General features: G+C 31.7%; 2 protein-coding genes across 6 annotated transcripts; both read right to left on the minus strand.

Annotated features, from left to right (window-relative positions):
- Positions 1-237: 237 nt before the first annotated feature.
- On the minus strand, positions 238-6,457 carry LOC111309070 (GATA transcription factor 24-like). 4 transcript variants are annotated; one of them, XM_022907896.2, is made up of 11 exons: positions 6,066-6,457; positions 4,899-4,985; positions 4,678-4,811; positions 3,956-4,051; positions 3,744-3,858; positions 2,895-2,954; positions 2,665-2,733; positions 2,362-2,430; positions 1,858-1,926; positions 730-798; positions 238-600 (listed from the first exon to the last, which is right to left on the minus strand). In XM_022907896.2, exons 1-11 carry the CDS (start codon positions 6,306-6,308, stop codon positions 553-555), a joined length of 1,059 nt encoding a protein of 352 aa, XP_022763631.2. In that variant the 5' UTR covers positions 6,309-6,457; the 3' UTR covers positions 238-552. The 4 variants fall into 4 exon arrangements, with proteins under 4 accessions (XP_022763631.2, XP_089604107.1, XP_022763633.2 ...); XM_089747981.1 differs by having other exon boundaries at positions 730-806; positions 1,857-1,926; positions 6,066-6,456; XM_022907898.2 differs by lacking the exon at positions 2,362-2,430 and having other exon boundaries at positions 6,066-6,456.
- A 1,395-nt stretch (positions 6,458-7,852) lies between these two features.
- On the minus strand, positions 7,853-13,958 carry LOC111309071 (synaptotagmin-1-like). 2 transcript variants are annotated; one of them, XM_022907899.2, is made up of 12 exons: positions 13,624-13,958; positions 13,003-13,101; positions 12,832-12,882; positions 12,608-12,731; positions 11,930-12,048; positions 11,717-11,818; positions 10,723-10,797; positions 10,321-10,397; positions 9,973-10,219; positions 9,543-9,893; positions 8,915-9,046; positions 7,853-8,263 (listed from the first exon to the last, which is right to left on the minus strand). In XM_022907899.2, the coding sequence occupies exons 1-12, from the start codon at positions 13,732-13,734 to the stop codon at positions 8,135-8,137; spliced, it is 1,617 nt and encodes a 538-aa protein (XP_022763634.1). In that variant the 5' UTR covers positions 13,735-13,958; the 3' UTR covers positions 7,853-8,134. The 2 variants fall into 2 exon arrangements, with proteins under 2 accessions (XP_022763634.1, XP_022763635.1); XM_022907900.2 differs by lacking the exon at positions 8,915-9,046 and having other exon boundaries at positions 13,624-13,905.
- Positions 13,959-14,754: the final 796 nt, after the last annotated feature.

The following is a 14,754-nucleotide window of genomic DNA, read 5'->3' on the forward strand; positions in this document are numbered from 1 at the left end:
TACTGGTTTCTTCTTTTGTTTTCATTCTTAATCCTCCTAGGCTGAAGAACACCTTAAAATGTACACCAGCCAGGTTAGCTGGATGTCGAGTTCACATTTTCTCATCCTAACAAGAAATATCTGGTAATTTAAGCAGGCAATTAAGTAGCGCCACTATTTATCTAATTTACGCCTCATACTGCATTTTGTCCCACTTAACATGGCCGAATTACTACTTCACTGTACATTAACACTGGCTGACTACAAAAGCCTATACTTAAATGCACATCAAATGCCTGTTGGATTCACAACTTACAACTACATAGGTTTAATGGAAGAAGCAGAAATGAAGGTGAAATAAGGCACAACATATTATTCACATTACATAAAATAACAAAATGCCTGCGTTAAGTCTAGCAACTCACATACAGGGGAATCCTGTGTCCATAAACGGCACATCTCCGGAAATCTATTGTTAGTCAAAACCAGCTCTGCCTGATCAAACATGTCACAAAAAAAAAAAAAAAAACCTGCATCTGGAAGGATTGAACGTCATATGCACATTGCCAGATCTTAAGCCTCAGGCCATGCGGTCCCAACGTTGTTATCATCAATGTCAACCTGTAAGTTTTGTGTAAGTTTTGTACTCGTGAACTCGAAGATGTTATAACATTTTTAGCTATTAAGCCAATCTGAAGTATATGGTTAGTCTCCTATATGATAGATGCCAGGTTGATAAAAATTCAGTACCTGCTCATCAAAATGTGAAGGAATCTCAAAATCTGACCCAGAAGCGTCGGCAAGCTCTTCCAATGTTTCCTGCATGTCCAATGCAAATAGACAAATTTACTAAGAGAGTAAAATATGCCTTCAAGAGCTCCTAATAAATGTTCTGCAACAAGTCTTTTAACCAAAAGAAGAAATAATCTCTCCCTTGTGCAATTACTTAAGAGAACAATATTACTATTTAACATCAGAGCTTTCTAAAATGATACGGAAAAAATAGTTGCCATCAAACCCATAAAAGTTAAATTGCTTGTATTAGCCAAAAATACAATAAGGTAGCATTTGATATCTTTTACAAGATCACCATGGTAATATAATTACTGATTGACACTCATGATTTGAAATTACTTTATTTGGTTAATAATAATTAATTCTTAGAAATTAAAGATCACTGTGTTTGATATTACTAAAAATCAAATATTATTTTATTTAAAAGTACGAAAATAACTATGCATATTGTAATGTTATACAAATTAATAATTTTAAAGTTGTTTAAAGATAATAATTTACAAAATATTAATAATATTTATTTATTTATTTGTTTTATAATAAAATATATTTAAATTATTAAATTAATAAATATATTTATTAATAGGTAAATTGATTTTTATAATATAAATTATATCGAAAAAATTTGAATTAGAAAATAAAACTAATATATTAAATTCATAATAAAAAAATTATATTATATAAATTATTAAAAAAATAAAAAAAAAAACACAAATTATTTTGAACTTGTTACAATGAATATTAATTTGAAAATATAAAATATATAATATAAAATAATTACAATTTTAAGATGCAACAAATTTTTAATTCACATATTAAATGAGTAAAATTGACTATTGTTAATTTTACATATTACTTCACCTTAGTGATAAAAGTTTTCAACTCTGTTATATGGGAATTAGATCACCCTCCAAGACAGTGATCTAATCACTCTCGATGATCCAAAATTACTGTCATGCAGGATCACTTAGTGCTCACCAAACAAAGTGATCTAATCACCATGTGTAGATCATTATAATTTTTAGAGTGATCACCCTATATCAAACACTACCTAAAATAAATTGCTTACGACCAACAAAATACCTCATCATCAAGGTTGACTGAGGAATTCTCCACTTGGACGGGAAAAGGATGTGAATTTTCTGCAAATTCCTGCATATCAGTGGACAACATTTGGTAAATCAACAAAATGCAATCACTGACAACCTAATATGGACAACATTTGGTGAATCAGAAAAAAAGCAATTACTTGCGAATTAATGATTCTAGATATTGACGTTATGTGGCAACAAGAAAACATAATATGAGAAGTAAAATACAATAAAATACAATAGGTGCACACTTCTGTTATATTTTGATAAAGGCTCATTATATGGAGGATAGCTTCTCATGCATCTCTACATGGAAAGATTCAAACAAGACCACATCCTCACCGACATGACATATAATGAACTCACTTTGATTGTCACTACTGAAAAAAGAAATCTTGGTACATCAAGTCTGAAATATCATCTCATCTCAGAATCTGTCTTATAATTGGAAAATCACAAGATAAATCCCTCCCATCCACCATTAATAGAACCTCACCTGTTCGTTTGATCTTATCAAGTGATTTTCATGATCCCAAGGTACAGGTTTGGTCTCTTCTGGGCTTCCCTGATGATAGAAAATGAGAAGTCCAAAGAGTCATGCCATGATAAAGCATCAATGGTCTGTGTTTCACAGTTAACGTTACTTCTATTTATGAAACAAAAGTACATTAGATGGGACAACTAACAACAAGCCTAGCTAAAAGTAAATGCATAACACTTAGTGCATCAACAAACTTTGCAGTTGCAAATTATCATGTTACATTCATGTTAGTTTTAACTTATCCAAGGAAATCAATACCTGCTCATCCTCGTTGGCAAAAGAATTTTCTGGTTCCATGGTTGAAGGCTTAATATCAGCTGGAGTTTCCTGTGAGATAAAACGACTTACAAATGAAATAAATAAAATATCTACCTGGTTCACAACAAAAAAAGACACTAATAACAACTGAGAATGAGATCGTAAATTAAGTGAAGAATTTTAACCCTATGGTAGTGAAGGAGAAGGCATCAGTATCTCCATTTACATACCAGTTCATTTGAATCAAAGTGAGCATTCCTCCCTCCTTTTCTAAGATCTCTCAGTGTTCCCTTGAAATAATGAAAATAAAGAAAATATGGTAAGTCACACAAAAGACTAGTATTGTTGTCATGGATACTAAAGCATCTATTTTAGTTGGAATGTGCCTACTGTCCAGTAGAAAATCAAGAACCAGGCTATAGAACAAAGTTATCATGCCAAAGAGATTCAACAAGAAATGGTAAGAGCAGGCCCACTGCATTTACCCCCAATCCCTCCTCTATAGGGAGAAGAGCATGTATGCTCGTGTTCAAATACATATTTTCTCCATTTTCTTCTCTTTTAACAACCAATCAGTATCATGTAATTGCATACCTAGTGCACTATCAGAGCCAAGGGTACTCTCATACCCTTGGCCATACTTTCAACAATGATCTTTCTATAAAACAATGTCATAATCTAATTAACTATGTTCAATCAGCGGTAGCCACGGAGGTATGTAGCCTGCATCTAATAATAATTTAAATGAATGTTGTGTCCAGCATATATGTGAAGAAGGTAATAAAGTTAACTCCTCTCAATAGAAAGGAAAATCAATCCCCCAAATAATTCAAAATCTGATAATGACATTATAGAAGGTTGTCTCAAGTGAGACTTGTCATAGCTTGCACCTACAAGTGTTACAAAAGTGTATAAGCCACCAATCAACAAAATCAAGCAAAATTCAATAAATTTCATTACACAATTAAATTCAAGTTTGAATGTCTTCAAAGATGCATAATTATGTCATCAAAAACTAATTATAAGTACCCAAGAAGAAAAGATTCATATATAGCAACTTACGACTATTCTACACCTACCTTGTTTGCCCACATAAGGCCACAGGCATTGCAAAGTGTTCTGGGACCAGCTGGCCCCCTACGCATTGCTGGAGTTAACTTCTCACTGATCCCACAATGTTGACAACTACCCAAACTGATAAGAAAAGCAAAAATGCAGAAGAAAAACATAAATACCACCGTTAACACAATTAACATCAACAAGAAAGAAACAAAGTAAGCTTCAAACTTACGCAGATTCCGGAGTGTTATCACTTTGATCCCAGCTTCCATCAGCTGAGTTGTAGCACTCCTTCAATGATGCAAACTGTCCATTCTTACGGTGCATCCTAGCAGGCAAGCAAATTTGAAGTGCACTTAAAAAACTAGTGAACAAACAATAGAAGTGCTTTGGAGATGAGTTAGTTCCAAATTTACCAGCTTAAGGAAAGCTTGCACATTTGTAGAATGATATTATGTAGTCTTTATCATTTATTTTTTTAGCAGCTCAAGTCCAGAACATGCAATAAACTATTTTAAGGCCCCACATTGAATTATTCGAAAAGCTTATCCCTACAGAATCCACCCTATCCAGTAAACCTATCCAAGGGAAAGGTTACAAAGCCTAGATTATATACCAATGACATCCTTAAGAAGAATATTTCAAGCATACATGAGACCTGAAAGTTGAGATGTCAAGAACAGTTTGATGAAGGATAATAAAGCTATTTTGTAATAGCTAGCAAACTTTAGTAAATATATGCAATAGTGATGCTCCATAAAGGACTATACAACCACAAACAAAACTTGAAAGAATAGACTTTGTAAACATGTCATCTAATTAAAGGGTAACAGCGGTAAACTTTATCACATGAACAAGCTAAATTAGCTTATTAAACTTCTTATAAGTAAAATCTCAGTTCAGCTACAAGTCCTACAGTCTAAGAGTTATTTATCAACAAACAAGGCAACATACCTGTGCGCGACCTCTTTTCGGCAAGTATAACGTATTTTCTTTTCAAAGCATCTCTCTTTCCGCTTTTCACGAAATCTTACTAGGGATGCAATTCTTCGTGAAAGCTTTGAGCCTCGTGAGGAATCACCCACAGCCTTGAACATATTTTAAGGAAATATTAACAACCGAACCCATAGATTCAAATAAATTTCACAAAGCAATGTCATATGCATAAAGAATACCTTGACCTTTTCTTGTAGTAGGAACTCGGAGCTGGGCACATTAATTGATGCATCATGTCCTCCCAGTAGTAATAACACTGCTTGCACCTGTGAAATCCAAGCAAATCAACATATAAAAACCCAATTGTTCAAGAGGGTTAAATGTATGTCCTTATGCTTTATTTCTAGTTGAAGCAATAATGGAAATTGTTTTACATCATCTAATAAATCCCTTTCCCAACTAACAGAAAAAAAGCCTCATATTACATAACTAGCTGGGTAGCTGAGGTCAGCTGAGAAGTGAACAGAAAAGTTTAAATAGAAAATTCCTTTTTATAGGTTCAAAATAATGATAACCTATTCAGGCACAATGAAACTGCCCTTAACACCAGTAAGAATTTTAATTAAGGGTTGTCCACAATGGGTTATCCCCACACCAGTAAGAAACAGGTGATGTCAATCTCATTTACCCACCCTATTGGCACACGTGAAATAGGGCATTCATATGCCATAACTCCACCAATGGAATGAAACTTTCCCCCCCAAAACCATAAGAAGTCCTGAATATCTGATGAAGAAACAGAAACAAAATAATAATAAAAAAAAGACCAATAAAAGGCATGCGCAACTAAGCCTAATCAAATTAATTACATTCCAAGACCTTCCAAAGCAATCTGGGATCATTGCATGGTCAGATAGTTAACAATTAATTTTAAACCTATAACTTCAGATTTGGGGGGCTATGGACATCATTATTGATTAGGCAACATCTTATGTCTCAAAATCACTTAGAGAAGCAAATAATCGACATGATCACCAAACACAAATAAGAAAGAAGCTGTCATAGTAAAATACAAGATCTCCTCAGTTAATATTGAAAATGGCAATACCTAAGCAAAAACAACTAATCTCAACAGCATCATTCCTAATTTTGACTGAATCGTAAAACTCAGCAATTTTAGTAAGATTTAGCAAAGCCAATGTATCGTGTTAATTCACAATTCTCAAGAAATATCCTCCTCTGTTTACATTTAGGTAAGACTGACAACACAAAAGTACTCATCAACCTAACCGTTTAACTCCCCACATTTCCAAATGAACAGTTTATTCCAACAAAAAAAACTACAAATAAAAGGTCCACATGCAACCAAACAATTAAAAACCTAAAAAATAAAAAGAAAATCAAACCTTTTCCGAAGTAACTGCGGGGAAGACATAGACCTCACCCTCGAAAGCGATGGTGAGTTCACTGGTTCGAGTCGCTTGAACAAAGCCTCCTCCTCCAACTCCATTGCCATGGTTTACTGAACTCATTACTCCATTCATGACCACCTCGTGAGCTCCGTTAATGTGTTTCCGCTCAAATCCTGCATCATCATCTTCATATCCACACGGTCTCGCTAGCAATCTCCGCTGGTTCACCGTATCCATTGCTACACCATCACTCAACTAAAACCGCCCCCTATATCTTCTAGAACTTACCAAATACCCTAAAACCCTAACCCTAAAAATTAGATACAATTTTTTTTTTTAAATGGAGAGAAGAAAGCAGTTTGTTGAAGAGTGAAAATTGGTTATTAAAATTAAACCCTAATAACAATGGTAATATAGAAAGCAATAGAGTTTGTTTTACGAGAAATTGTTTAATTCCCAGTAAGTAGAGCATTTTAAGGTCACAAGAGATACTAACAAGATGATATATGTTTCATTTTGGTTAATTAATTTTTTTTAATTTAATTTTATTTGTGAAATTAAAAAATTTAATAAGATAAAAGTGAATAATACAATAAAACTAGCAAATTATTAGTAATAAATAAGATAAATAAATAAATAAATAAATTTGAATTTAAAAAAGAGTAAATAAAAAATTCAGTTTTGAGCTTTTTTTTAAGAGTAAAATAATAAAAAACACTTAAATTTTATTATTTTATTTAGATAAATTTTTATACTTTTATTATAGTTAAATAAATCCTTAATTTTTATGTTATACTTAAATATATATTTAAATTTTAATTTGTATCTAAATAAAATTTTTAATTTGTATATAAATAAATTATTAATATAAATTAATTTTTTTATTTAACATAAAAATATATTTGAATACAAATCAAAAGATAAAAATTAATTTAGATAAAATAAAAAAGATATTATTTAAATAAAATGATAAAACTAAAAATTCTTTTAATATCTTAACATTGTTTAATTAATTTAATTTAACTGTAACTTTAAATAGAAGAATACAACTTAATTTATAATTCCACTCATTAAATTGGAGAAACTGCACGGGACGGAGTGTAAATAGTAATTATATTAATAAAAAAAACATAATCATGTTCTTGAAGTTTAACTTCTACCTTCTTTGACTTTATTTCATAGGTGATAGAATAATTTTACTTAAAAAAATAAGTTTAAATGAAAAGTTTTAAATGAAATTTGTAAAATTATTTATTAAAATTAATAAAATAAAAAAATTTTAAATTGATAAATTAAAATATTTTATTAAATAAATAAATAATTTTAATTTTAAAAAGTTTTAATATTTTTTTAAAATAAAGATTTTATTAAGAATTTTACAATATTTTACATCTAATAGATATTAATAATTTGAATTATAATTTTTTACATATTATCAGTGATCTTTTTATTAAATTTTAACAATTTATAGATTCAAATATTAAATTAAAAATTTTATTAATCTTCTTCTTATTGAACTCTGTCGATGCCTATCTTTACTTAAAAGTTTATCATTAATCTTAAAGACATTCCAAAGGCAACAAATTGCCCAATGTCTTTGTAAATTAAACTTAACAATTTTACATATGATACAATTACAATACGATAACACGACTAAAAAATGATATAAATAAAAAATAAAAAATTAATACGTTTTAAAATTTTAACTAAAATCATAAATAAATTTAACAAAACCTAAAAAATATATTTTATATTTTCATATCGACACTATGAGACATACGTTTTACATAAAATATGATACGAATATATATGAATTATCAATATTTTACATAACACAAACATTCGAATTATCATGTCTAATCACAAAGCAAACCAAAACAAAAAAAACACAATGAGTCGTCCTTTTCTCAGTTTGTTGGTGCTATTATTACAATCATCATGTACATAAAACAAACAAACAGAATGATGCATTATCTGAAAGACAAATTAAGAAATGGCTTCCTGTGGTGCTATAATCCTCAATTCAACATGTAAAGCTATAAAAAATGAAAGAAACGCTGAGCTCATTTAGTTCTCCATTGCAACTCAATCTGGATCTGTCCATTCTTTGAGTCTATAAGATGGTATCTCTCATTGATTCTTCTGTTGTTAACAACATCTGACAGATTGATATCAATGTAACCTAGGGTTTCCTGTTCATATAAACAAAATCTGGTTAATTCCGTAATAGCAAACTCCGAAACTACACCTTGAATACCCAAAAACAATAGCAACACATAAAATACGAATGTGTGTGTGTGTGTGTATAATATATCAAGTATACTTTATGGATGATTCCGGAGTTGGAACCACAAAAATCCTCAATATCCAAATACGTTCATCAACGAACTGTATTGCAGAACTCAACCAGGCTTCAATAAAGAGAAGTGGCAACTTTCCATTTTTCCAAAAAAAAAAAAAAAAACAGCGGAAACTTCCCGATGACAACCCATGCTATTTAAAACATTTCAAAGTTCAAACACAACAATTTTTATAATTTAATATCTATAGAGACTTTAACTCTTCATGCATCCAGAGCACAACAACCCCCCCCCCCCCCCCCCCCCCCCATTATAGACATTAATATTCGGGGTATAATCCTCCAAGTCCAAATACAAGGAAAATAACAATGAAATATTGAGCATGCCGGAGTCAAACATGGGTTCATTTCCAACACCCAAATCCAAGTCCAAGCAACATTGTTATCGTAACTATGCCTATAAAATGACAAACTGAAATTTGGCAAGTAAAATGAGTTGAAAGAGACATGCTAAAAAGCATGCAAGAAACCATGCAAACGCTACCTTTGGGTGCAGCAGGCCCATCCTTGATGAACTGCTGAGAACCTCCACATGCAATTTATCATTAATAGGTGGTTCATCTAACATAAATATAAACTCCTCTTCCCATCTTGGATCTCTGTTTTTCTTCACATACTGCACCAATAAAATTACCAATAACATACAAACAACTGACAAAAAATCAGGCTTTTTTTTTAACACTTTCAGTAACTCAATTATTCAAACTTAAAAGAAAACATGAATATCTAAAAGGATTCTTCCCACAAATGTTGCCTTTCTGTTCAATATTTTCTTCATCCAGTTGAAATGATTATCTCTTTAAAAAAAAAGAGCTATCACCAACCATCTTTCATTCGTTTTCATTAAAGATATAATTATAACAGAAAATACAAGGCGTGAATTTGGAAGGAATCAGTGAGCTCCCTAGGACAAACTACCAAGACCAGATGAAGATGAGGAAAATACTGGATAGCTGGAATATTGGCAAAGGTTGGAACAGTTTTCCAAGATGTTTTACAGGTAGGAAGTCTTTAAAAAAAACTATAGACTTTGCAAATAAAATTAACAACCAAAAGGGAGAAATTATTTTCTCAAAAAAAAAAGAAGATATTTTAAATGTTAATGTCATTACCTTGGTCTTTTTCTCCTCGCCTCTAAAGAGAATCCGCACATATGGATTAGTGTGGTGCTTTCCTTCAACATCCTGCGCCTCATGGACAATGACTACAAGCATACCTCCGCCATCAGGTGCAGTCACAGGAGCCTTCTGCACTGTTTTTGACTCCTCAAAAGTTTTTGGTATTTCATCTTCTTTGAAGGGCTTATATGTTAGTTCAACCACAAGCTGCCCACGTGACTTCTCATTTTGAGCATCATTTAAGTCCATATTTTTAAGGAGTTCAAGGGTCATAAGTTTTGGCTCCTCAGGAGTAAGTTCTTTCAAAGGAACCACATTCATTCCCATCTTATCATGCTTGCCAACCTGAGAAAGAACAAACATTTAAGGTAACAATAGAAACAAAAGATAAAACTTCAGATCAATAAAAAGTTGGAAAATGTGCCTTCTCCCAGTCAAAAACATGAAGCTCTAAAGCCTGGGTCTGAGGATCTTTAACAATTATATCAAATTTCTCATTCCATTCAGGGTTCAAATTCCTCTGCTTCACAGTGGTTTTCTTAGATGGAAGCTTATCCTCAGTTAGCCTTAGTTTAACATAAGGGTCTGATGCACCCAAAAGATCTTTCTTCCTTAGCTTCATTGCCCTTACAACTTTCACATGGAGAATTCCTACAGGCCTCTTACAAGCTCTGCAAGTTCGAATGGATTTTTAAGCCAAGACCAAAGAATTAAAAGTAAAAAAAGACAACATCAACTCATAATAAAATATGAGAACATCCTTGAAGCATACTTTGCTGGATCCAGAATTGGCACTTGAAGGGTTTTAGGCCAAAGGTACATGTTCGCAACCTGATTTTTGATGAGCTCCTGCATTACATCCCTTTATTAACATTCAAAGCTATGAACTATAAATTCATACAACAAAACCAACTGGGGCATTAATGAGAAATTTTTTCTTATGTCTGTAAATTATGAACACATCCTTCAAGAAGTTAGTATAGGTAAAACCACCACTAAAGAGGGGTCCACCAACTTCTATGATAAAAATTGTACATTTAGAAAAAGGTGCCTTGAACTGATTGCACTTTTGGTAAAAGAAATGCAATTTCAGACACTTAATAAAGCCTCATATAGCATCCACTTAGGTGACAAACTTAAAAAAATGAGAACAGGACATTATATGGCATTCTACCTGGACAAACCTGTAAAGACCAGGTATTGACATGAGATCAGCCCCTATAAGCTTCAATCCAAAGTCAACATGGGGCTGCAGATCAGAAGACATATGATTAAGAGAAATGAAAACTAATAAATATTCATAAAAAAAGTGTGCGTGCATGCGTGTGTGTGTGTGTGTGTGTGTGTGTGAGAGAGAGAGAGAGAGAGAGAGGCAATACATCCAAAAGAGAAGAGAGAACTAATTACTAGTGTATATATATCATATATAGGCTAATAAACCAGAGGCTATGAGATAGTTCTCCCATTCCCCAAATATAATTTGTGCACTAGAATACTTAAATCGTTCATTAAGCATTATCTAATGCTTTTATAAGAGTACCTGCACATATGAGCATTACCTCCAAATTCCTAAAGATAAGATGGTATTGAAAGCATTCCCAAAGGAAGCTAGGATTTATTTTTTGAAGGGTTATTTGTTTTGTTTCAAATTCAGAACTATCAAGTGCTTAATACCAAAATTTTACTAAAAATGTGACAAGGCAAAAAAAAATTATTTGATCAATTTTGGAGATTCAAATATCATTATGAAACTAAGTAATGCTTCCATCATGAAATATGCAAAACATGATGTCTTAAAGTGGAACTTGGCACTAGTGCATAAAATTTTCTATCTGATGCTAGATGAGAGTAATCTGGCCAGCTTTATATTTAGCATATTGAAAACTATTCTGTTTTCCATTAATTTATTTACAGACTAAATATATGTCCCACAGAGGACACATCTGGCATATACTTTATGTGGATAGCCACACAATTTGTAGTTAAAAATACTTTATAATATTAACTATTTACCTACTAAATACATATCTAACAAAGGGCACATCTGGCATATACTTCAGGTGGATAGCCACACAATTTGTAGTTAAAAATACTTTATCACATTAAAATGTCAATCCATCAAAGATCTAGATAATATAATTGAATTAATTTCATTCATAATCTCAAACCTTCTCCATCAAGGACACATAGATATTAGCAAAACATGGAAAGCTTGGGACCAAAGGCTTTAAGGTAATACGTGGTAGAGCAAACACTTGCAAATCCACAACCTGAAATTATCCAAGCAACACACAATTAACAAACAACATACTCTCAGCTCTCTAACGCAAGTAGTTAAGTGTAAAAAAGTATTCCTTTTTAAAGTAGGATAAAATAACAACCTGGACAGTTGCTTTAAGGCCAAATGCTTTTACAGCAACAATAACATTAGGATTTCCAGCCCACTTTATTGATGGTTCCATGATTAACTCCTTCTCATCTGTGACATAAACCTTCATACCTGTGAAAGAGAAGAACAGCAACAAGGTCAGTGTGATATCCAAAAAAAAAAGGGGGAGGGGGGTGGGGAGAAAGAAATCAACTACATCAAAACTGCACGAATATAGGTTTTGATCTTAAAATCTATGCTTTGGTCTAATAAGCACCAAATCTTAGGGGGTGATATATGTCGCTTTCACATCTAAACATCCAGGACCTACTCATCTAGTTTTGGGGGTAAGGGAAGAGGACTGCTACCAGAATTTATCTCGGAATGCAATGCAAAGTATTTGAATTAACATACATAGCTACATTCTTTTTTTGACTTCGATGTGACATGCTGACTCCAATAATTTGGCGTGCATCAAAGCAATCAAATCCTAGACAGCGGCATTCCAAAATAATTATTCATGCTTAGTACAATACAATTTATGCTAACTCCAATACCTATTCAAGATTACCAAGAAGAGATCGAAAAATTTATCCAGCTTTTCTTCGCAATGCCTTTCCAAGTAAAAAGATAAGTGGCATAACATTTGCAAGTGGCAGAACAACCATTAAAGAGTAATTGATTGATTAACCTTGGAAAGTTGGCGGCAAAGATCCTAATGTAAGTTTTTCAAACTCAACAGCATCAATTTTGTACTTAGGAATTTGCTCCTCAATTATGGGTTTGGCAATATTCTTGGCAGTCATGCAAATGGCCTACAAAAGAGTAAGTAAAAGGAAAAGAGCTGAGAACAAACATATAAAGAAGGAAGAAGATACGGAGAAAAGAGATGTTTGTGGGGACCAGAAGTCAAACCTTGTCAAGATAAGGCCACATATATTCCAAAAACTTATTTATCCAGTCAACCTTCACATACACCAAAAAGAAAAAAAAATGTAGTTTTCAGAATACAAGGCAGCAAAACATATGTAGAAGGACAAGGGAAGAATGTGATAGACACTAATAACAATAATGACATCGACGTACACGGTCATAGTCTGGGTTTTTTACCCAGAGCGGTATCTCTGGAAGCATCCTTTGTAAAGTCTCTGAATCTTGTTCAACCAATGGACGGATTTCAGGATCCTGATAAAAGCACATATACATCTAAATAAACTCCATAAAATGCAAACAAAGGTGACAGATATCAAATATTGACGCATACAACAATCTTTCCTTCAGCTCTCCCATTATGTTCCTTTTTTCCTCATTTATCATATGAACAAATAACAAAAAAAAAAAAAAAAAAAACAAGTCACCCCATTGTGGCTTATTCTTCTTTAAACTCAGCTCTAGGGCCCCCGGTACTAGAATCATAACTAAACCCCGAAATTCAAACATGCATTCGAAATTTCAAACACATTATTGAAGAATTTAACTAGTTAATTCGTTCATTCTACGGATGCAAAATGACAAAAGAAACGAGTTTTAGAACTGTCAATTAGCAACACGAATACCATCAAATATCACAGTAAGTCATGTTGATGTAGAACAAGCAAGGGAAAGAGGTAGAAAAATAAAAAGAATTCAATCTAAAAAGAACCCAAAGCTTAAAATAAGTTCTCTATAAGATTTAACACAAAAGAACATAGAAAGAAGAAATATTACCTTGACATCGTTAGGCTGGAAGTAGGTGAAGAGGAAATACCCGATCACAAGACCCGTTGAAATCCCAACTCCGAATCCACAAAAACCCAGTACATTACTGACAAAACCCATCAATTCCAAGGAAAAAAAACAAACAAACAATAATCCTTTTTTTGTAAAGATGATGCGATCGGTTAGTTTGATGGGTTTGTTATAGCAGGGATGCGCTTAAGAGTGACGTTTTGGATCTGTAAGTTGAGTGCTCATTTGAAGAAGTTGGATTCCACAAAGAAAACAGTTCTTGGGATTTGCTTCCGTCACCATGTCATTAAAATTATTACTACTAGCAGTTGGTTATTGTTAATTTCCATTTTAAGGTTGAAATGTCTTTTTTTTTTTTTTTTGTTCTTTTTTTACGGGAAAAAAACAAAAAGGTTTTTCTCAACTTTTTTTTTTTTCTTTGTCGTTTCTTACAGTATTTTTCTGCGGATTAACGTGGAGCAAATTTTTTTATTTGAATAATTTTTTAATATATACGTTATCATCAATATATTTATATTTCGAACAACATAAGATTAATATTAAAATTAAAAATAATGTATTTATTTATCTATATTATGTGTAAAACTTCAGATTAAATTGGTATAAAAAATTGACATCAACTCAATTGAAAAATTACATAAAAATTAATTTAATAATAATAAATACAAAATTTAAGGTACATAAAGTCATTTTACTTTTATATGAACTCTTTTAAGGAAAACTTACCCAATTCTAAAAAAATTATCACATTTTTACTTAAATAAATTTTCTTTTCTTTATAAAACACTTAAATGAAACCCACATAGTGAGTAGCAAAATTCTAATTTTTCATAAACTACATAATTTATATTGTGAATGTACATATAGTTGTAGATGTAATTGATATGTTTTATTTATATAAATATTTTTATTTTATTATATAATTAACCTATATTAATATTTTTTATATAAAGATATATTAATGTTCCTATTATTAAAACATGTATTATCCAAATAATTTGATTTCATATATAATAACAAAAATTATAATTTGTCATATTTTATTTGTGTTTATTTATATTCTTTCGTATAAGCATATTATAATCGGACATACTTTACAAATGTGAGTTT

Source organism: Durio zibethinus, chromosome 2 (genome assembly GCF_047325235.1).
Source record: "Durio zibethinus cultivar Kanyao isolate XHJ-2024 chromosome 2, ASM4732523v1, whole genome shotgun sequence".
Taxonomy (NCBI): Eukaryota; Viridiplantae; Streptophyta; class Magnoliopsida; order Malvales; family Malvaceae; genus Durio; species Durio zibethinus.

Excerpts from the sequence above, each read along its gene's own strand:
- LOC111309070 (XM_089747981.1), bottom strand. The coding sequence starts at position 6,308 with ATGGATACGGTGAACCAGCGGAGATTGCTAGCGAGACCGTGTGGATAT. Across the intron at positions 4,812-4,898 it reads TACTACAAGAAAAGGTCAAG|GCTGTGGGTGATTCCTCACG; the intron begins GTATTCTTTATG and ends AATATGTTCAAG. Across the intron at positions 601-729 it reads CTTCACATTTTGATGAGCAG|GTTGACATTGATGATAACAA; the intron begins GTACTGAATTTT and ends CAAAACTTACAG.
- LOC111309071 (XM_022907899.2), bottom strand. The coding sequence starts at position 13,734 with ATGGGTTTTGTCAGTAATGTACTGGGTTTTTGTGGATTCGGAGTTGGG. Across the intron at positions 12,883-13,002 it reads AAAACCCAGACTATGACCGT|GTTGACTGGATAAATAAGTT; the intron begins GTACGTCGATGT and ends GTGTATGTGAAG. Across the intron at positions 12,732-12,831 it reads TGTGGCCTTATCTTGACAAG|GCCATTTGCATGACTGCCAA; the intron begins GTTTGACTTCTG and ends ACTCTTTTGTAG.